Genomic DNA, 23,407 nt, shown 5'->3' on the forward strand with positions numbered 1-23,407 from the left:
GTCCCAGGAGCAGGACAGGTTTGGGCTCCCCCTACGCACCAAGGGCCGCCAGAGTTTGTACATCTGAAGCTCCGGATTCAGACGTACAAACGGTTCTCGCGGAGCTGGATCCCGGCGGCATCGGCTCCTGTAGCGGAAACACGCGCGGCCTCCGTTCCGCATCCAGGCCTCCGTTCCCCATCCAGACCTCCGCCCCAGCACCTCCCGGCCCCGAGCACCCCGGCCCCAGGACCCAAGCTGCCTCTGCCTCCTCTCTCCTTCCCCTTCTTCAGTTTAAACGTGGGGAGGGCGGCTGTGAAGAGCCCACCTACACTGGTGTCCGAGATTTCTAAGCCGGAGCGGCTTCTCGGCCCGCGGCCCTCCCTCTTCTGCCTCTCTTCCTGCCACAGCTCTCCCCGCCCTTGTCCGCTTCTGGCTCGGTGCCCCCGAGAGTCCGCGTCACTTACGGAGCCTCTGGAGAGGGATAGGGACCGGCCCAAATACACCGTCTAAATAAACAATGGGCGCAGCCCTGCTTGACCAAAACCGAAGCCCCGGGCCTCGGAGTAGACACTCGGAGCGTTCCCATGGAGACGGGAGGAGGCGGGGCGGGAAAGGAAAACGGCGGAGGACGTGGCTCCTGATTGGCCAGAAAGAACGAGGTGCGATCTGGCCTTAAAGCGTCAGCGTTCTGGGGTGAGAGGACTGTGTACTATGGCCCTCTGAACCGAGGATGGGGCAGAGCCCCCCCAAGATACTAACGTTAATGGGACGGTTCTAGGTGTTTTTAGGGCCCCTGGGAAGGGGGGTCAGGGTTGGGGATTCGGGGAAACAGTCACCCTGGGGAGCGAGGGGGTGGTAACGCCTGCTGTCTCGCGCACTCCGCGGAATGGGCAACCCAGTAGCTCTGGCTGTAGCGTCGTCTCTAAATTCGAGTCACACAGCCGCGAAGAGGGCTTTTCAAATTTCGTTTTATGGGGACCCGCTTCTCTCCTGCTAACTCGCTTTTCGGGTGGAGCTTTCCTCCCTGCTCTCTTCCTGCCAAGACCTAGGCTTCTCTGCTACCATCATTTTCTCTCACCTGGATTATTGTAATAGCCTATTAACTGTTCCCTCACTTCTGCTATTGCTACTCCAATCCCCTTCATGAGGATCCTGGATGATTCTCTCAAAACATAATTGTGATTATTCACTTTGCTCAAAACCCTTACTTGGCTCCCTAGCTTATTCCTAAGTGAAAGCCAAAGTTCTCACAGTGACCTATATGGCCCTACATATAGGGCCATACTTCTCTCATCTAATTCCCTACCTCTCTGACTCCATATTTCATTATTCTGCTCCCTTTTGCCGTATTAGCCATTCTGGCCTAATTGTTGTTCTTTCAACTTGTCATGTTTGTTTCCACATCAGTCCCTTCTTACATTCATGAGCTGTGGATGGACTCATCCACTGTTCTAGGTGCTGGGGATACACAGTGAACTAAATGGATAAAAATCTTTATCCACTATGGAGCCATTCTATTTGGTGGATGAAGTGGGATGGGGAGAGAGCATCAATAGCCAACGCCCAAAATTATTTGTTGGGTGAGGAATTCAAGATGCAAAAAACAGAAAAATGTAATACAAATTGTGTAACTCAGTGTGTGTGTATGTGTTTGTGTATGTTATTGCGAGTGTAATTATACAAGCATGGAGAAAAAATGCAAAAGGATACATTCCAGATAGTTGATGTACTTCATGTGGTTCATTTATTGGGAGAGATCACTGTGAGTAAAGATAGGAAGAAAATTGAGGGCCTATAAGTCTCTCAGACTCTTAGTAAAAAAGGAATTTCATGACTTTTACCTCTGTGCTTGTGGGAGATAAGGGAAATCACAAGCTTTCTTATTTGACAAACCTCCAAGCATTTTACCTTCTAGTAACACAGAGATGTCATTTATAATATTATTATCAGAAGAACAAGGACTACGATCACTAAGAATTCACGTTAGATGTTAAAGGTTACTTTCACAAGGCATTGCAATACTTTCAAAAGCCCAGGTATCTTATAGGAGTACTCCATACAACTAACACTTTCAAGTGCAATATAAGCAGAAATAGAACAAGATGGTAGCATTATGAATATCTATGCAGATCTCCTTATTGCACAGCAAAACAAGATGGATATTCTATTACTGATTTCCACTTTTCACCTTGTTAGATTAGTTTTGTGAAGAATGGTGCCTCTCCTTCCAGTTGCAAGGGCTTGTGGAGACATCTATAAATTTTTTCAGAAATGCCTTTTTGCTATTAGTTGTTAATAAGACTTGCATTTCAATTTTATTATTTAGCTTTTCAAGGAAAAAAGGCATGGTGCTTGCTTCAGCAGCACATATACTAAGGAAAAAAAAGGAAAGAAGGCATGGAAAATTAAATTTTACCAAAAGTAATAGAGAAAAGGCAAAACAGAATTTTTTTTAATAATGATGCAATAAAGGGCAAACATGTTCTTCACAGGGGTTTTTTTAGTGGGAGAGCTATTAAGTCAAAAAGAAAAAAGATTGCACTAAAATGCATGATATTATAAAATGTAAGCATTCACATAAAATCAAATATTGTCAGATATATGTAAATAAAATAAAAATGAAAATGTCTAATTCATTTTTACTAAGGTACAGTTCTGGGACACTCAGTTTCTAAAACTTCGTTTCTTTAACAGCCTCCTCAGTTTTTAATTTTTTCATGAAATAAATGTGTTCTATTTCATGTTTTTTTATGAGCATGTTAGAAATGGTTTCAGAAGCAAAACCTCTAACATTCATAGCTTCTCTTAAGATGTATGGACTTGTGAATAAAATATTTAGCACATTACCTGAAGAGCTATTATATAACCAATCCATATAGTAGGCTGGAGCTAAACCAAGAGAGTGTACCTTGTTTTCTCTCACCCTCACATTGTTGGTTATCCTTTTGAATTAGTTTTTATATGAATCTTTACAATCTAAGGCTCTGATTTCTGAGTGATTGAGGTTGTTGGATCCATCTTGCCAACTAGCAGGCCTGCTCCCTTAGTATCTGCTGCCTAGAGTGGACATTTACTTAATGACAATGAATGCTGACTCCTACTTTGCCAATAAGGTTTAAAGCTCTCCGTGAAGATTCCAGCTGGAGAAGTGTTACCTTAAATGAGGCTATGGACAACTCCACAATCTCCCAAATCTTGCTATGTCAAGAGGAAAAAAAAAGGGGGGGGGTCTTTAGAATGGGTAATCCCCATCCTAAGAGGACACACATTTGCCCATTTAATCTGAGGTCTCTCATCTGAGAGTTAGACGATTCTAATTGCTGAAGCTGCTGGATTTATTAGAGTCTAAGCCAACTTTGAGGGGCCAAGGCCATAAATTTACACAAGAGATTTGGGATTTGGGTGAAATTCCACTAACTATATGTCAACACAGGGTCATGATGACCATGATGCTTGATTTACTCAAATGTCCTCATGTTTATCAGGCAGACTCTTGCTGAGGGCCCCTGCACTTAGATATTTCCTCCCCCTGGAATGCTCCATCTGCATCGCTCATGCCCTCACTTTCTGCAAATGTCACCTTCGCAGAGTGTCTTCCTTTTCCACCCAAAGAGAGATAGGACCCACCTCCTAGCCCCCACCCCCAAGCACTAGGTCCCTTACCCACTGTTTTCCTCCTTAGCAATGATCACCATCTGATACACTGCAGTTGGTTATCTCTACTCCTTCAGTAGAATGTAAGCTCCACGGGAGGTGTGGGGGTCTGGGGGCGGGGGGAGGCAGAAAATTTTGAATGTTTTGTTCCCTGCTAGAGAAGGCCCAGAAAACTGTCAGGCACGAAGTGGGTGCTCAACAGTTATAGGGATTATTGGATGGATGAATAAGGGGACGCAGCTTATTAGAAGTCAGCCTGTCTGGGAAAGGTCATCCGTAGCTAGGGTCCAACTCCCAGACTCTCTCTTCCCCACATGTTACTGGTTATCGGGAAAAGGAGGCTGTGTGCCCCAAGGCGTGCCACACACAGAAGATCCTATAATGAACAGTGTATCTTTTCCTAGGAGCAGGGCGCGGTAACGCGGGTCTAAGACGCAGGCCGGGAGCGGGAGAGTGGGAGCAGCCCCTTGCCCCGCGAGCCAATGGGAAGAGACTCTCTGGGCCCGGCTGTGAGGGTCCAAGCATTCCGGGCGGCCCACCCAGCACTCCGCGCGCGCTTGCTCGGCTCGCAGCGTAGGAGGGAGTTTTGGCGTGAAGGGTCAAAGAGTGAGTTCCCCTTTCGCAACAGACAGCAGGTAAGTCTTGAGCCCTTCCCTTCCCTCTTTCTTTTCCCTCCTGGGTTCGTGGGTTCGAATTGAACCTTCGCCACCAATGCCCACCGTGTGACCCAAGGTATGGAATGACCTGCGGGTCATTCCATACCCAAGGTATGGAATGTCTCTGCGGGTATTTTGCCTGCTCTAAAATACAAAGTTAAATCCCGTGAGCGTCTTGCCAGCCCCCGGATTCTGTGTGGAAGACAAGAAAGGGCAGGCAAACTCGGCCCGAGGCCCAAGAGGAGAGCTGCTAGGACCCCGGGGGTGGAGAACGGTGCTGGCTAGAGGGCGCCGGTGGTGACCGGGAGGGAGAGGCCACTTCCCAGGTTCCAGTCCGCTGCACCTGGGGAGGCGGGCAGCCCGGGACCGGGGTGCCCAAGTGGGTAGTGAGCGCAGTTTGGGTGATGACCTAGGGTAGCCTTTAACTCGCGGGCAATGCCCGTTTCTTAACTCTCCTGATGTCAGGTGGTATGATTATCCCCACTATCAAGAGTTCTGATGAATTCAGGCACGGTTCTCTCCCCTCTGCCCGGAGCAGGTGTTTATCCTTCAACCACAGAATCTTCCCTCCACCTGGGCTCCGCTGTTATTCCTCCACCCTGTGACGCCTCCACCCCCCTCGCCCGACTGAAGACAAAACCGCTAGCCTAAAACTTTGCACTCTCTGTGCTCCTCGCTACCAATTGCTCTCATTCCTCTCCTAACAAAGTTCTAAGAAGAATAGCGCATATTTGCTCCCTGCATCAGTCACCCTCTACCCATAGTAGTGAGGCTTTATCACTCCCACTCCTTCTCCCCCAGCAGAGACCTAAAATTGCTCTCTTGGGCTTCCCTGGTGGCGCAGTGGTTGAGAGTCCGCCTGCTGATGCAGGGGACACGGGTTCGTGCCCCGGTCTGGGAGGATCCCACATGCCACGGAGCGGCTGGGCCCGTGAGCCATGGCCGCTGAGCCTGCGCGTCCGGGGCCTGTGCTCCGCAACGCGAGAGGCCTGTGTACGGCAAAAAAAAAAAAAAAAAAAAAAAAATTGCTCTCTTCACAGAGGTTTCCACTGAGCTCCCACCCTCCAAATTCAAGTACAGTTGACAAGGACAAATCTCTTTGAGATTTGACAAATTGATATTGCCTCTCTCACCTTTTTATTTTTCCACGTATTTAAGTAATGTATTCTGATTAAAGAAAGTTGTTACAAATTGTCCTAAACCCAAAACACAACAGTAGTTAATACTTTGATATATTTCATCCATTTTTTATGCAGAGGTTTCAATTCCTTAGTTGTAATCCTTATGCTCCTACCATTTGCTTTTTTTCCTACCATTTGCTTTTAACCATGCATGTGTTGCATATTGCTGTATGAAGAGATCATTTCAATGGCTGAAAAATCAAGTGTGTGACATATTTTTATGCATTTATTTCACTAATCATCATTAAATTTTAATTTGACAATTATTTACTATTCTATTATGCACAAAACTTTCTTTTCTGTATTTGGAATTCTTTCCATTGGATAATTTCTCACAGAGAAGTTACTGATTGAACAGTCATGCATATTTTTAAAGTTCTCCAGAGCTGTGAAACCTGCAGCTTTCCAAGAGTGTACAAATTAACATTTACACTAACAATATCTGCTTCATTCCGTTCTCATCCATATGGTATTGTTTCTTAAAGTTTATTTTTGCCATTTTAATAAGTATGGAGTGATATCACCTGGTTTGTATTAGTTTTGGTATCTGCTTAAGTTTGAACATTTTCTGAAATACTTGTTAGCTATTTTCCCCCTGTCTGAAAAGGTTATTTACAATAATTTTATTTCAGTGCTTTTCTAATATATTTGTATTATGTCTTTTGGTGATACGAACCTTTTTAGAACCATATTTTAGAGGGGACTGTAACTCATATAGAAGACTGCATAAAACATAAATGTGCATCTTAGTGAATGATAACCCAGTGATCATCCATGTGAACCATCACCAGGTCAAGGAATAGAAGATTACTATTACTGTACTACACTATACTAACGTATTACCATTACTGTAGAGTGCCCAAGAGCCCAGGGGAAGCTTCCTGATTACAAATCCCTCCCTCCCTGCAGAGGTAACACTAAACCGATTTTTATGGTAGTTACTTCCTTACCCCAGCCCATTTTAAAAATATGGCTTTAACACTTACACATACATCCATAAACAGTATACCAGTTTAGTTTTCTATTTTTTAGTTTTGATATTTTTATAAATGGAATTATATGGTATATAATGTTTTGGGGTTTGACTTCTTTCAGTGATTATGTTTGTGTGATTCATCCTAGTGGCATGTAACTACAGATCATATATTTTCATTGCTCCATAGGATTTCATTCTATGAATTTACCAGTTTATTTATTGGTTCTACTATAGGTTTGCCCTTGATCTTTTCCAGTGCTTAGGAATTACAAACAATGCTGTTATGGCTATTTTTGTATGTCTCTTGGCATATACCTGCACACACACATTTCTGTTAGGTATAATATATTCTGAGGACTGTAATTGCTAGGCCATCGTGTATGCATAATCCAATTTAAAAACAACCATCTTATTTTAGAATAGTTTTAGATTTACAGAAAAAAAGAGTTCTCGTGCACCCATCACGCAATTTCCCCTGTTTTTAACAACTTGTATTACTAAAGTATATTTGTAACAACTAAAGCAATTAATTAAAACTGTTAATTCACACTTAGTTCAGATTTCACTATTTTTTTTTTTCCTAGTACTCTTTCTGCCCTTGGATCCTTTCTAGGATACCATATTATCAATACTTTTAGGCATCTTGTCTCCTTAGTCTCCTCTGGTCTGTGACAGTTTCTCAGTCTTTCCTTGTTTTTGATGACCTCGACATTTTTGAGAGTTACTGGTCAGGTATTTTGTAGCATTTCATTTAGGTTTGTCTAAAATTTTCCTTGTGGTTAGACTGGGATTATGGATTGGGGGAAGAATATCACAGTGGTTATATGCCATTCTCATCAAATCACATCAGTGGTACACACTGTCAACAGTGACTTATGGTTGATGATATTAACCTTGCTCACCAGGCTAGGGCACAGTTTGTCAGGTTTCTCCACTTAGCAAATCACTAAGAATGATCCATACTCCTGGGTGGGCATGGGCTGGTGTTAAGATCCACCTCCTGGAGGAAGGAATAGCTACATAAAGCATTTGGAATTCTTCTGTAAGATTTGTCTCTTTCCCCCCATTAATTTATTCATTCAGTCATTTATCTGTATCAGTACAGACTTATGAACATTTGCTTTATACTTTAGGTTATAATACTACATTACTTACCTTTGCCATTGGGAGCTCTTTTGGGTTGGTTGGTTCTTGTACCTTTCTGACCTACCTCATCCTTTTCTTTTCCTTACTTTCTGGCATAACAAGAGGCTTTAGACTCAGTTTGTATACTCCCAGCCCCAGCTCTAGAATCAGCAGTTTCTCCAAGGAGCCCTCATTCCTCTTATTGGAGAATGGTATTAGAAAGCAAGATCTGGGTTTGGGTGCGTATCTCCAATTTTACTAGTTAATGCCAACAGTTCTAAAGTGGTTTTACTAATTTAAAATTCAACTCATTATTTGTCAAATTTCCTAAAAATATTTGCTGTTTTCAGTTTACCTTTTGTGTTTGAATTCCTATGAACAAGAAGTTTTCATTTCAACATAGCTAACAATATATCTCCTGATTCTTGATCATTTCCCTTATTGTGTCCAAGCTGGTAAGTTCCTCCTTTTCTAAGGCATAATGAATATGCTCTGCTTTCCGCCCTCTTATTTGAAGTATTAACAATGTACTGATTTATGTATCTGAGATTTATTCTGAGGGTACTAAGTTTTGTCTGAATGGTTTACAAGTTGTCCTAATAATCTACACTGAATGCTTCCCTTCCCAATTATGATGTTTCTTCTATCCTACATTACAATCTCATGGGAATGCCTTTTTCTGAGCTATCTACTCTGTTTCTTTGATTCGTTATGGTAATGTCATAGAGAAGGGCTGATGAGTTGTGTACGAAGCAGTAGAGGGTAAGGCTTTGGAATTGGTTTCAACTGGGGCAATTTGCTGCCCTGGGAACATCTAGCAATGTCTGAAGACATTTTGTTTGTCACAACTGTGGGTGATTGAGGGTCCTAATGGCATATAGTGGGTAGAGGCCAGGAAGGCTGCTGAACATTCTACTATGCACTTACAGTATCCCCCAAATAAAGAATTATCTGGCAAAAAATGTTAATAGTGGTGAGGTTGAGAAACTGCTGTAGGAGATTACAGTGGCCCAAGAAAGGAAATCAGACAGGAATGTATGAAAAGGGTGGGAATATCCTGTTTCCTAGGTAAAATGTAACTTCTCCAAGACCTTCTCATCTCTACCCTCTATGGAAAAGAATTCCTCCTTCCTTTGTGTTCTGGAACTGCTAGAGCTCAGAGGACTGCCATTATATATTTAGAGGTCTTCCCTTTCCCCTAGCCCAGTGTTCAGCACGGGGTCAGATATCAGAGCATAGCCACACAGATTTCATTAAATCTGAATTCCCAGTGTCTGGGAAAATAAAGTGAAATTAGAAGGCAAGTGGTACCTAGTAGAAAGAGAATGAATTTTGTAGTCTGATAAGCTCCTTGTCAACTCTGTAACCTGGGCAAACGTCTTAATTTCTGAGTCCCTGTATCTGTAAAATGTGGATAAAACCAAACTTTCGGGACTAGAGAAAATTTTCATAAAGAACCTGTCACAGTAGATCAACAAATATGGTAATTATTAATATGTGCTGAGTGAATAATTTATTTTGAACAAATATCCTTTCATTATTATAGGTGGTAAAGTTTTACATCAATAAATTTGCAAATTGAAATAGATCCTCTTAGGCCATGGGTTCCTATTTTAGTTCAGAACATTTTGGAATTTATGAATGCCATCGCAGAAGAGGAGCCACACCAGACAACATCTGTTTTCCTCTTCCCAAAAATGTAAACAAAGGAAGACCACAAAATTTAAAAAAAAAACAAAAAACAAATTCCTTCAAGAACAGCATAAAACCTTTGGGAAGGAAGCCAAAGTATAATGTACTCTCTGTCAGAGTTGTAGATATCATATGGTAGAAACCCAGTAGGATTCAGAACTTACAGATCTTGGCTCAAAGTTTCACCTAGAAAGGCAGGAGGAAAATGAAGTATGGGATATTATGAGAGCCAAGGGGGGACAAAATATCAACAATTAAAGCATTGTTAAAATAGTAGTATTATACATATGGCACCCTGTAAATTAGGTGCATGTGTTATCTTCCAATCCTTGAGGTAGGTACTGTTATTTTTCCTGCTTACAGATATGAAAATTGAATTTTAAAATGGGTTTTACAAAAGGGTGGTCATTGGTCTGAGCTGTCTCAGTGGAATTGTGGTAGCAACAGTTAGATTGCAGGGGACTGAGGAGGTATAATACGTAAAGTATAGAAGACTGAGGACGTTTGACTCTGAAGATGAAGGGGATGTGAAGTGAAGGAAACATTCGTAAAAGACTAAAGTGGACTTGGGCGTGTTTAAATGCTAATGGGAAGAACCTAGAGGACAGGGAGAAGTTGAGGCTAGAGAAGTGAAGAGAGATTTCTGATGGATTAAGTCCCTTAATAATTCCTGACTCTAATGAGATTCAGGGGTGGAGGAATGAGCTATAGAAAAGGGGCTAGAGCCACCTTCTTTTGTTACAGGAAAGAAGAAGGAAAAGATAGGCTCCCATGCAGTGATAACTGTACATTACGTGTCACATTTTCCCTCACCTACCGTATTTTGTATGTTCTGGAGGAATTTCAGTACTCCTTTGAAGTTTCCTCAAATTTTCTCCTTTTTGCTTCTTTAAAAAAAAAAAAAATTACTGGGCTTCCCTGGTGGCGCAGTGGTTGAGAGTCCGCCTGCCGATGCAGGGGACACGGGTTCGTGCCCCGGTCCGGGAAGATCCCACATGCCCGCGGAGCGGCTGGGCCCGTGAGCCATGGCCGCTGAGCCTGCGCGTCCGGAGCCTGTGCTCCGCAACGGGAGAGGCCACAACAGTGAGAGGCCCGCGTAACGCAAAAAAAAAAAAAAAAATTACTATGGAACCTGTTTTGGTCAGATCCTAATCTATAATCTAGATTATTTCTGCAGTGCAGTCAAAACAAACAAAACCCCAAAGCAGCCGATAGCTCACAGGTTACTGTAGGAGAAAGTCCTGATTTACTTTGTAATTTTCAGATAATTCACCTGTTTAAGAAGTAAAATCTCCCTCTGTACATTTTTACTTGTCCCATCAATCTTATCCAATCCCACTGGCAAGAGTAGGGGGTGACATATGAAAGGCTGGAAAGGAGAGGAGGTTGGAGAAAGATCTAGGTTGAGTTCTAGCTGTGCCACTTACTAGCTCTGTCTCTTTAGGCAAATCACTGAAGAGGAGACGAGGAACTTGAAGATACGGTTTAAATGATTGCAGTACCCATGCTAAATAAGAAACTGAATAAGGCTCTTAAGATGGCTGATAAATAAGAGGAAAACAGAGGGCTCAAAAGACTAGGATTTGATAGCATTTGAAGAACAGTCACCATGGGAGTGAAGGCATGAAACTGCTCAATTAACTGGAAGGTATTAGTTTAAGAATTTAATTAACTTAAGGGACTCTGCAGAGTTTGGGTAGCTGCTGCTGATAAAGTATGAGTGAGAGCATCAGAGTGAAATGCTGGAGTGGAATGAGGTCATGGGGGTTGAGGTGGGCGAGAATGCTGTTTGGGAAGGGCTTTAACTTTGAGCTCACCCAGAATAATTGTGGTGTTGGGGAGTGGATGTGAAAGTAGCTTGTGAGCTAAGAATGCAGATCTTCGGGGACTAGTATGGATTTGTGACCAGAGATGACATGACAAGAGGTAAATGGTGATATATGCCAGTGGTGACAAATGTGCTTCAAGAGTAATGATGGGGATACAATAACAACGTTTTATAGGCTGAGATGTGTGTTGGGTGTTGGTGGGGGAGAGAGAGAATGAAGAAATTTGCCAATATTTAGTAGGAGCCTGTTCTGAGCCAGTTGATATAGGAACTCTACCTTATTTAATCCATACCACAGTCCTCTGAGACTGGTTCTGATATCCTTGCTTTGCAGAAGAGTAACGAGAGATGGATTGCCTTTCTTTATTTCTTACAGCTCATAAGTGTGGGACTGGGAGTAACTCTTGGGAAGGTGGAAGAATCATAGATTGGTCTATATTAGAAGAATGTTTTTATGATAGAAAATGTATAACAGTGGACAGGAAGTCAGTACTGAGCCTGATACAGTGGGCTTCAATACAGGTTTGTTGAATTAATCTATGTTTTTAGAGGTATTTCATTTTCTAAACTTACTTTTCCATAGGCCCCATTTATTCCACATTCTTTTGATTATTTTTTCCCCACTGAAAGTTGAATATTGATCCCTGGACAAGATGACAGATATGTCATCTTCCTCCTTCTTTTCTGATTTTGGGCTGCCACTGTATTTGGAGGAGCTAAACAAAGAGGAATTAAATAGATTCAAGTCACTTCTAAAGAATGAGACCACGGAACCTGGATCCTGCAGCATGGTCTGAAGTGAAGAAGCCCAAGCGGGAGGATTTGGCTGTAACTTGATGAACAAGTATCATCCAGGAGAGCAGGCCTGGGGGGTGGCTCTCAAAATCTTTGGCAAGATGAACCTGAAGGATCTGTGTGAGAGAGCAAACGCGGAGATCAACTGTGAGTGATGCTGGACACACTTCTACGGGTGGAAAGAAGGAAGTGGTTCCTGGAGCCCATTGATTCTATGAGAGGGACTTGGGGATTAAACCATTCTGTGGGACACAAGCTCCATGGTGCTCAAGTACATTGGATCGTTTGAGGAACACTAAACAGGCTGGAGGGTTCTGAGTACTGTTATTCAGCCTGACTCCTTAATTGGGGGTAATTCATCCATCTTGTACCAATTAGAATGATTAAAGGAATTGAGTGAAAAGAATTGCCCCATCTACTGCTCCTTTGCCTAAACTACAAATAAAGTCATAGGTTGGCCTAAATTTTGAGGACACTCAAATATGACCTTAAATCTTTGCTGAAATATGAGGAATGGGCAAAAAATTATTAAGGGACATAAGGCAAAACAGTAGTTTTAGTCATTCTTAGGCGTGAAATTCTGTAGACATCTAAAATTCCTTATTCATATACAAGGCTTTAGAGCTCCAAAACGTATATCCATTATTTCTTTTTTTCTTTTTTTTCTTTTTTTTTTGCGGTCCGCGGGCCTCTCACTGTTGTGGCCTCTCCCGTTGCGTAGCACAGCCTCCGGACGCGCAGGCCCAGCGGCCACGGCTCATGGGCGCAGCCACTCCATGGCATGTGGGATCTTCCCGGACTGGGACACGAACCCGTGTCCCCTGCATCGGCAGGCGGCCTCTCAACCACTGCGCCACCAGGGAAGCCCCATTATTTCTTTTGAGCCTCACCATATCCCTGTGAGGTCAGTACAGTCAAGGAAACTTAGGCTTAGACTAGACTACTTGCCTTAGAGTTACAGGGTGGGAAGCATGGCAAGAGGTATCATGCTTCAGTGTTGTTCACACCACATCACTTCACCCTCCGCTGAGCTGGTGGAGTCTGAGGCTTTGTTAGCTCTAGTTTCTTAAACCCAGATGATCATAGAATTGGACACTGAGGAAAATTCTGGCCCCTGTTCTGGCCATCACCAAATTCTCCTGGTTTTTGGTAAATCTCACGATCCTTTTGGAACCTGTTGCAGGGACAGCCCAGACTGAGACCAGAGGACACTGGGGCCCGAGAGGTACAAGGTGATCAGGAAGCAGTGCTGGGTAAGTAGATGGGCTTTTTGTCAGATTTGGGAGGTTTGAGCTTTAGAAGCATGATGGGGGAAAGTTATCTCCCAGGGGACCTTTGTTCAACCCTTGTTAACTTCTTGCAATATCCTACCTGTTCTGTGATTATTGTTCAAAAAGAGTTGACAAAACTGGCCCTCTGGACAAAGTCAGAAACAGGACCATGTTAATTCAAAGCCTCAAAAGAGCAGCATTTGGAAATGGCCAGTCAAAAATTGACAGTCTGATGAACAAAGGTATCTTGATATCTTGTTTTATAGACTGAAGAGTCCCTGAGTTGTCAGGGATTATTTGGCTTTTTGCGTCTCCTCTCTTCCATTAGAAATGATGCTGTAGGGGCTTCCCTGGTAGTCCAGTGGTTAAGACTTTGCCTTCCAATGCAGCAGGTGTGGGTCTGATCCCTGGTCGGGGAGCTAAGATCCCACATGCCTTGGGGACAAAAAAACCAAAACATAATACAGAAGCAATATTGTAACAAATTCAATAAAGACTTTAAAAATGGTCCACATCAAAAGAAAAATCTTTATATAAGCAGCTCATACAGCTCAATATTAAAACAACAAACAACCCAATCAAAAAACAGGCAGAATACCTAAATAGACATTTCTTCAAAGAAGACATACAGATGGCCAAGAAGCACATGAAAAGCTGCTCAGCATCATTAATTATTAGAGCAAATCAAATCAAATCAGATCAAATTAATGCAAATCAAAACTATAGTGAGGTATTACCTCATACCAGTTAGAATGGGCATTATCAGAAAATCTACAAACAGCAAATGCTGGAGAGGGTATGGAGAAAAGGGAACCCTCTTACACTGTTGGTGGGAATGTAAATTGATACAGCCGCTATGGAGAACAGTATGGAGGTTCCTTAACAAACTAAAAATAGAATTACCATATGACCGAGTAATCCCACTGCTGGGCATACACCCAGAGAAAACCATAATTCAAAAAGACACATGCACCACAGTGTTCATTGCAGCACTATTAACGATAGCCAGGTCATGGAAGCAACCTAAATGCCCATCGACAGACGAATGGATAAAGAAGATGTGGTACATATATACAATGGAATATTACTCAGCCATAAAAAGGAACAAAATTGGGTCATTTGTAAAGACGTGGATGGATCTAGAGACTATCGTACAGAGTGAAGTAAGTCAGAAAGAGAAAAACAAATATCGTATATTAACCCATATATGTGGAATCTAGAAAAATGGCACAGATGAACTGGTTTGCAAGGCAGAAATAGAGACACAGATGTAGAGAACAAACATATGGACACCAAGGGGGGAAAGTGGCGGGGAGGGGGGCGGTATGATGAATTGGGCGATTGGGATTGACATGTATACACTGATGTGTATAAAATAGATAACTAATAAGAACCTGCTGTGTAAAAAATAAATTAAGTTTTTTAAAAAAAGAAATGATGCTGTAATTGAGTTCCAGGATGGTGACAACTAGTCTGTGTAAAATGTTATTTCTAAGACCAGGTTTTCTCAGTCTTAGTTCAATACCATTTCCAGTCCCTCTACTTTGTTTTGAATTCTATATGGCTGAATTCTAGTTTATATAAATTGAATTATAATACAAAGAAAACTGGACCAGCTTAGCTCAACTATGCTGCTTTCTAATGGGCTACATTATTTCATTCAAGAAATAATTGAGAACCTACATTATTCTAAGCACTAATAAGTAAAAATTTCTTATTGTATTAAATGATTTTGAAGATAAGTTCCTGCTTGGACCTTAATTTCTGATACAATATAAGGAAGCTTATTTTTGTGGTATAACTGGCCATAAATTTAGGAAACCAAGGTTCTACCTCCATAGAAATTTACTTTGGAAAATTTGGAAGATAGATAAAACTATAATGAAGATAGTAAAGATCATCCTTATAATCCCAATTTTTTAAAAGTACAGCACTGTATGATATTATACCATAAAAAGAAAGAGTATCTGACTTCTAATACCATACCTTCCCCTGGGGGAGAACTAAGCATAATTTAGTGGGATATGAACTTTGTTAGCTGTTTGTACTGAATGCCCTAGTAGAACAAAGAAAAGAATTATATGCTTTAAAAATTAAAGTAATTCCAGCTTGAGATATGTGCTGTGAATGAAAAATATACTGTGTTCTGAGAATGTACAAAAGAGAGAACTATCTATCTTTGGAGTTCAGAGAAGTCTTCCCAGAGATAGTGACATTTAAATTGAGCTCTAAAGAAGGAATCAGACTGAACTAGGAAAAGATGTAACTATATTTTCATTCTACTTGGACACTTGGGAATTTTTTTTTCTTTTCTTTAAAATATTCTTCACGCTATGCTTCAATGTTCATTTCTTTCTTTCCTTTTTTTTTTTTTTTTTTTTTTTTGTGGTACGCGGGCCTCTCACTGTTGCAGCCTCTCCCGTTGTGGAGCACAAGCTCCGGGCGCGCAGGCTCAGCAGCCATGGCTCATGGGCCCAGCCACTCTGCGGTATGTGGGATCCTCCCAGACCGGGGCATGAACCCGCGTCCCCTGAATCGGCAGGTGGACTCTCAACCACTACGCCACCAGGGAAGCCCCTCATTTTCTTTTTTAGTTTGTACCTCTCCCTCACCTATTTCTAAATTCCTCCCACCTCCCACCCCTCTGGCAACCACCTGTTTTTCTCTGCATCTATGACTCTGTTTCTGTTTCATTATGTTTTTTCATTTGTTTTTTAGATTCCACATATAAGTGAACTTGTACAGTATTTATCTTTCTCTGTCTGACGTACTTCGCTTAGCATAACACCCTCTAGGTCCACCCATGTTGTCACAAATGGCAAGATTTCATTCCTTTTTATGGCTAATATTCCATTGTGTATATATACCACAGTTTCTTTATCTGTTCATCTATTAAGGGGCACTTAGGTTGCTTCCATATCTTGGCTATTGTAAATAATGCTACAATAAACATAAGGGTGTATATATCTTTTTGAATTAGTGTTTTCATTTTCTTTGGCTAACTACCCAGGAGTAGAATTACTGTATCGTATGGTAGTTCTGTTTTCAATTTTTTGAGGAACCTTCTTACTGTTTTCCATACTGGCTGTACCAACTTACATTCCCACCAACAGTGCCCGAGGGTTCCATTTTCTCCATATCCTCGCCAACACCTGTTATTTGTTGTCTTTTTGATAATAGCCATTGTGACAGATGTGGGGTAATATCTTATTGTGATTTTGATTTGTATTTTTCTGATGAATAGTGATGTTGAGAATCTTTTCATGTGCCTGTTGCCCATCTGAAGTCATCTTTGAAAAAATGTCTATTCAGGTCCTCTGCCCATTTTTCAATAGGGTCTGTTTTTTTTAAATAAATTTATTTATTTATTTTTTTGGCTGCGTCAGGTCTTTGTTGCTGCACGTGGGCTTTTCTCTAGTTGCGGCGAGAGGGGGCTACTTTTCGTCGCAGTGCATGGGCTTCTCATTAGGTGGCTTCTCTTGTTGCAGAGCACGGGCTCTAGGCACGTGGGCTTCAGTACTTGTGGCACTTGGACTCAGTAGTTGTGGCTCGTGGGCTCTAGAGCACAGGCTCAGTAGTTGCGGCGCACGGGCTTAGTTGCTCCACGGTATGTGGGATCTTCCCAGACCAGGGCTCAAACCCGTGTCCCCTGAATTGGCAGGCAGATTCTTAAACACTGTGCCACCAGGGCTTTTTTTTAATGTTGAGTTGTATGAGCTCTTTGTATAGTTTGGATATTAACACATTAATGGATATAGTATTTGCAAATATCTTCTCCCATTCAGTAGATGGCCTTTTTGTTTTGTTGATAGTTTCACTGTGCAAAAGCTTTTTATTTATTTATTTATTTATTGAAGTATAGTTGATGTACAATATTATATGTCACAGGTGTACAATATAACAAATCATAATTTTTAAAAGAATTCTCCATTTATGGTTATTATAAAATTTTGGCTGTATTCCCCATGTTGTACAATATATCCTTGTAGCTTATTTTATATGTAATAGTTTGTACCTCTTAATCCCCTCCCCCTGTATTGCCTCTCCCCTCTTCCCCCCCAACTGGTAACCACTAGTTTCTTCTCTATATCTATCAGTCTGCTTCTTTTTCGTTATATTCATTAGTTTGTTGCATTTTTTTAGATTCCACATGTAAGTGATATTTTATCTTTCTCTGTGTGACTTATTTCGCTTAGCATAATACCCTCAAATGCAAAAGCTTTTTAAAAAATAATAAAAAGCTTTTTAGTTTGATGTAGTCCTACTTGTTTACTTTTGCTTTCATTTCCCTTGCCTGAGGAGGCATATCCAAAATAATATTGCTAAGACCAGTGTCAAAGAGCATACTGCCTATATTTTCTTCCAGAAGTTTTATGGTTTTAGGTCTTAATACTTAAGTCTTTTTTAAAAATTTTTTTTTTTTTTTTTTTTTTTTTTTTTTTTCCTTGCGTTATGCGGGCCTCTCACTGTTGTGGCCTCTCCCATTTGCGGAGCACAGGCTCCGGACGCGCAGGCTCAGCGGCCATGGCTCACGGGCCCAGCCGCTCCGCGGCATGTGGGATCTTCCCGAAACGGGGCACGAACCCGCGTCTCCTGCATCGGCAGGCGGACTCTCAAGCACTGCGCCACCAGGGAAGCCCTTTTAAAAATTTTTTATTGGAGTATAGTTGATTTAAAATGTTGTGTTTCTACTGAACAGCAAAGTGATTCAGTTGTACATATACATATATCCACTCTTTTTTAGATTCTTTTCCCATATAAGTTGAGTTCCCTGTGCTGTACAGTAGGTCCTTATTAGTTTTCTATTTTATATACAGTAGTGTGTATATGTCAATCCCAATCTTCCAATTTATCTCTCCCCCACCCTTTCCCCCCTGGTAACCATAAGTTTGTTTTCTACATCTGTGACTCTATTTCTGTTTTATAAATAAGTTCATTTGTACCATTTTTTAGATTCCACATATAAGCGATATCATATAATATTTGTTTTTCTGTGTCTGACTTACTTCACTCAGTATGGCAATCTCTAGGTCCATCCATGTTGCTGCAAATGACATTGTTTCATTATTTTTTATGGCTGAGTAATATTCCATTGTATATATGTATCACACCTTCTTTATCCATTCCTTTGTCGATGGACATTTAGGTTGCTTGCATTGCATTTAAGTCTTTAATCCATTTTGAGTTTATTTTTGTATATGGTGTGACAAAGTAGTCTTTTGCATGTCAGCTGTCTACTTTTCCCAACACAATTTATTGAACAAGCTCTCTTTTCTCAATTATATATTCATATTTCCTTTGTTGTAGATTAATTGACCATATAAGTATGGGTTCATTTCTGGGCTCTCTTTTCTGTTCCATTGTTCCGTGTGTCTGTTTCTGTGTTAGTACCATACTGTTTTGATTACTGTAGTATAGTCTTAAGTCAGGGATTGTGATACCTCCAGCTTTGTTCTTCTTTTTCAAGATTGTTTTTGCTATTTGGGGTTGTTTGTGTTTCCATACAAATTTTAGATTGTTCTGGTTCAGTGAAAAATGCCTTTGGTATTTTGATTGGGATTGCGTTGAATCCATAGGTTGCCTTGGGTAGTATGGTCATCTCCACTTTCTGGAGAGTTTTTATCCTAAATGGATGTGAATTTTGTCAGAAGCTTTTTCAGCATCTATTGAAGTGATTGTATGATTTTTATTATTTAATTTGTTAATGTGGTGAATCACATTGATTGATTTGCAGATACTGAACTCTCCTTGGGGATAAATCCCACTTGATCATGGTGTATGATCCTTTTAATGTATTGTTGAATTTGGATTGCTAGTGTTTTGTTGAGGATTTTTGTGTCTGTGTTCATCAGTGATACTGGCCTGTAATTCTCTTTTTTTGTGATATCTTTGTCTGGTTTTGTTAAGAGGGTGATTGTGGCCTCATAGAATGAGTTTGGGAGTATTCCTTCCTCTGCAATGTTTTGGAATTGTTTCAGAAGGATAGGTGTTAACTCTTTTCTAAATGTTTGATAGAATTCTCCTATGAAGCTATCTGGTCCTGAACTTCTGTTTGTTGGGAGTTTTTTTTTTTTTTTAAGATGTTGGGGTAGGAGTTTATTAATTAATTAATTTATTTTTGCTGTGTTGGGTCTTCATTTCTGTGCGAGGGCTCTCTCTAGTTGTGGCAAGTGGGGGCCACTCTTCATCGCGGTGCGCGGGCCTCTCACTATCGCGGCCTCTCTTGTTGCGGAGCACAGGCTCCAGACGCGCCGGCTCAGTAGTTGTGGCTCACGGGCCTAGTTGCTCCGCGGCATGTGGGATCTTCCCAGACCAGGGCTCGAACCCGTGTCCCCTGCATTGGCAGGCGGAATCTCAACCACTGCGCCACCAGGGAAGCCCTGTTGGGAGTTTTTTTTATCACAGTTTCAATTTCAGTACTTGTGATTGGTCTGTTCATATTTTCTATTTATTCCTGGTTCAGTCTTTCTAAGAATTTGTCCATTTCTTCCAGGTTGTCCATTTTATTGGCATAGAGTTGCTCGTGGTAGTCTCTTATTCTTTGTATTTCTGTGGTGTCCATTGTTAACTTCTCCTTTTTCATTTCTAATTTTATTGATTTGAGCCCTCTCCCTGTTTTTCTTGATGTGTCTGGCTAAAAGTTTGTCAATTTTGTTTATCTTTTCAAAGAACCAGCTTTTAGTTTCATTGATCTTTGCTATTGTTTTCTTCATTTCTATTTCATTTATTTCTGCTCTGATCTTTATGATTTCTTTCCTTCTACTAACTTTGGGTTTTGTTTGTTCTTTCTCTAGTTGCTTTAGGTGTAAGGTTAGGTTGTTTATTTGTGATTTTTCTTATTTCCTGAGTTAAGACTGTATTGCTAGAAACTTCCCTCTTAGAACAGCTTTTGCTGCATCCCATAGGTTTTAGATCATCGTGGTTTCATTTTCGTTTCTCTAGGTATTTTTTTATTTCCCCTTTGACTTCTTCATTGACCCATTAGTTGTTTAGTAGCATATTGTTTAGCCTCCATGTGTTTGTGTTTTTTAGTTTTTTTCTTGTAGTTGTTTCTGTGTCTGTTTCTATGTATTAGGTAGGTCAGTTGTGCTTCCTAATCTTGGGGAAGTGGCCTTATTTAGGAGCTGACCTATGAGGCCCAGCAGCACACTTCCCTCTGGTCAACAGTTATATGCTCTAGTGGTGACCCCTATGTGGGCTGCATGGGACCTTCTGTTGTGGCAGGGCTGCAACAGGCCACATGCCTGCTGTGGACACACAGGTAAGCATGGCTGGCCCCTGGCCTGGTTGGTTGCTAGGCCCTGCCTAGTGCAGAGGCTGCTGGCTGCTTGTGGAGCTGGTCCTGGAGCAGCTGGCTGCATGGCCTGGGGAGTCCCTGTCCTGGTGCTGTCCCACTGGTGAGTGGGGCTGGGCCATGGGTGGCCAGCTGCAGGCCCAGGGTTCCCAGAGCTGGTGTAGACCTGCTATTGGGTGGGTTTGGGGCGAGGTGTGACTGGCTGCACAGTCTGGGCTGACCTGTTGGTCGGTGGGGCCGGATCACAAGGTGGCTGGCTTTGGGAGTACAGGGGTGCCAGGACAGGACCAGTCTGTCCTGGCACCCCTGGGTGGAACCAGGTCCAGAGGTGACTGGCTGTGGAGCTCTGAGAGGTTCCAGGGCTAGTACTGACCCACTAATGGGCAGAGCCAGGTTTGGGGTGGCTGGCTGTGGCCTGGGGGTCCTCGAGCTGGTAGATGAGGGCAGGTTCTGGGGCCAATGCTGGCCCACTGGTGGTTGAGGCTGGATTCCAGGGATGCTGGCTGAGGGGCCTAAGATATCTTGGAGCTGGTGTGTCCACCCGCTGGTAGGCAGGGTCCAGGGACTGGTGTCTGCCCACTGGTGGGAGTCTGGGGGATGGGTCCTGGGCCAGCTGAGATGCTCAGGGGGGGCCTACGGCTTCTATCGGCTTGCTGGTGGGTGAAGCTGTGTCCCTAGGTGGTTGCTGCTTGGTCTGGGGTGCCCCAGGACTGGTGCCAACCAGCTGGTGGGCAGGGCTGGATCCTGGTGCTAATGAGCTAGGGGAAGGACTCCAAAATGGCTCTTGCCAGCACCAGTGTCCTCGTGGTAGAAGGAGCTCCCCAAACAGCTGCCGTCAGTGTCTGTGTCCCATGGGTGAGTCCCAGTTGCCTCCTGCCTCTCTGGGAGTCTTTCCAAGATCAGATACTAGGTCTTACCCGAGCTCCTTTCAAATTACTGCTTTTACCCTGGGTCTCAACACGTGAGATTTTGTATGTGCCCTTTAAGAGCAGAGTCCTGTTTCCTACAGCCCTCTGGCTCTCCTGAAAGTAAGCCCTGCTGCCTTCAAAGCCAGACGTTCTGTGGGCTCATCTTCCCAGTGCAGGACCCCAAGTGTGGGAAGCTCGATGTGGGGCTTAGCCGTCTTGCTCCTTGGGGAGAATGTCTGCAACTGTTCATGTCCACTAATGGTTTATCTGTATAAAGTGGATGATTTTGATCTGTAGATTCAGATCTGTGTTCAGGTCCTCTCTGGGTATTATTGTTAATTGTGGCCTGTGTTCTCTTTTTATCTGGATGATGGCTCTGTTCTCCACATACATCCTCTATTTTCTCTGTAGAATAGAAGTACAGGGAAGAAAAGAATTATTTCTAGAACGAATCTAATTTTTATTTTCCATCATTAATTTCTGCATTGTGGGTTCTGTTTTTTCAGTTTATAATGTGGGTTTTAAACCTACAGGAATATTTTTGTTTTATTTACATTCTTTTCTCATTTAAACCAGCTGTACTTTGATTTCAGCATGTATCACTTCTTGGTCCTACTCTAAGTGCAATATTCTTAAGCTTGAAAATCATAGAATTAATTCTGATCATGTGTATCTTCTGGCTCCCTTCTAACTGATTTAGGTGATGGAGCAGAATACAGAGTTCAAATAAGGGAAAAATTTTGCATCATGTTAGATAAGAACGATTTGCTTGGAGAATCTGAAAACTTCTGTCATGAAATTGCTCAGGAAGGCCGAGAGCTGTTGGAACGTTTGTTTGATATGGATGTCAGAACAGGTGAGCAGCCACAGACCGTGATCCTTCAGGGGGCTGCTGGAGTTGGGAAGACAACCTTGGTGAGAATGGTGATGTTAGGGCACAGGGCAACCCCTACCAGCAGAAATTTACCTATGTTTTTTATCTCAATGCAAGAGAAATTAACCAGTTGAGAGAGAGAAGCTTTGCTCAAATGATATCAAAGGACTGGCCCAGCACAGAAGGCCCCATTGAAAGGATTCTGTCCCAGCCGAGTAGTCTCCTTTTTATTACTGATAGTTTTGATGAACTGAACTTTGCCTTTGAGGAACCTGAGTGTGTGCTGCGTACAGACTGGACCCAGGTACACCCCGTGTCCCTCCTCATGAGTAGTTTGCTGAGAAAAGTGAAGCTCCCTGAGTCGTCCTTATTGGTGACGACAAAACTCACAGCTTGTAAGAAACTCAAGCCTTTGTTGAAGAGTCAGCATTCTATACAGCTACTAGGTATGTCTGAGGATGCAAGAGAGGCATATATTTACCAATTTTTTGAACATGAGAGGTGGGCCTTGCAAGTGTTCAGTTCCCTAAGAAACTATGAGATGCTTTTTAGCATGTGCAAAGGCCCCGTGGTGTGCTGGGTCATTTGTAGTTGTCTGGAGCAGCAAATGGAGAGGGGTGGTGATATCACACTGACCTGCAAGACAGCCACATCTCTGTTTACCTGCTGTATCTCTAGCTTGTTGACACGGGTAGATGGAAGCTTTCCTAGTCTACCCAGCCAAACCCAACTGAGGAGCCTGTGCCACTTGGCTGCCAAAGGAGTATGGACTATGACATATGTGTTTTACAAGGAAAATCTCAGAAGGCATGGGTTAGCAAAATCTGATGTCTCAATTTTCCTGGACATGAATATCCTTCAAAAGGACACAGAGTATGAAAACTGCTATGTGTTCACCCACCTGCACATTCAGGAGTTTTCTGCAGCAATGTTTTATATGTTGCAAGGCAGTTGGGGCACCAGGGACAATTCCTTTCAGTCTTTTGAAGACTTGGAGCTGGTACTTGAAAGTAGCAGTTATAAAGACCCCCATTTACTGCAGATGAAATGCTTTTTGTTTGGCCTTTTTTTTTTTTTTTTTTTTTTTTTTTTTTGCGGTACGCGGGCCTCTCACTGCTGTGGCCTCTCCTGCTGAGGAGCACAGGCTCCGGACGTGCAGGCTCAGCAGCCA

At 42.3% G+C, this 23,407-nt stretch overlaps 1 protein-coding gene across 1 annotated transcript in view; it reads left to right on the forward strand.

Moving 5' to 3' along the window:
• The first annotated feature begins 11,747 nt into the window (after nucleotides 1-11,747).
• Nucleotides 11,748-23,407, forward strand: part of NLRP14 (NLR family pyrin domain containing 14) — a 33,803-nt gene continuing 22,143 nt past the window's right edge. Inside the window, 7 exon segments of the mRNA XM_007472314.1 lie at nucleotides 11,748-11,875; nucleotides 11,877-11,922; nucleotides 11,925-12,036; nucleotides 13,073-13,085; nucleotides 13,087-13,142; nucleotides 22,063-22,293; nucleotides 22,296-23,292. Of these exon segments, the coding sequence (XP_007472376.1) occupies nucleotides 11,748-11,875; nucleotides 11,877-11,922; nucleotides 11,925-12,036; nucleotides 13,073-13,085; nucleotides 13,087-13,142; nucleotides 22,063-22,293; nucleotides 22,296-23,292 (1,583 nt within the window).

Source organism: Lipotes vexillifer, unplaced genomic scaffold, assembly GCF_000442215.2.
Source record: "Lipotes vexillifer unplaced genomic scaffold, Lipotes_vexillifer_v1.1 scaffold61, whole genome shotgun sequence".
Classification (NCBI taxonomy): Eukaryota; Metazoa; Chordata; class Mammalia; order Artiodactyla; family Lipotidae; genus Lipotes; species Lipotes vexillifer.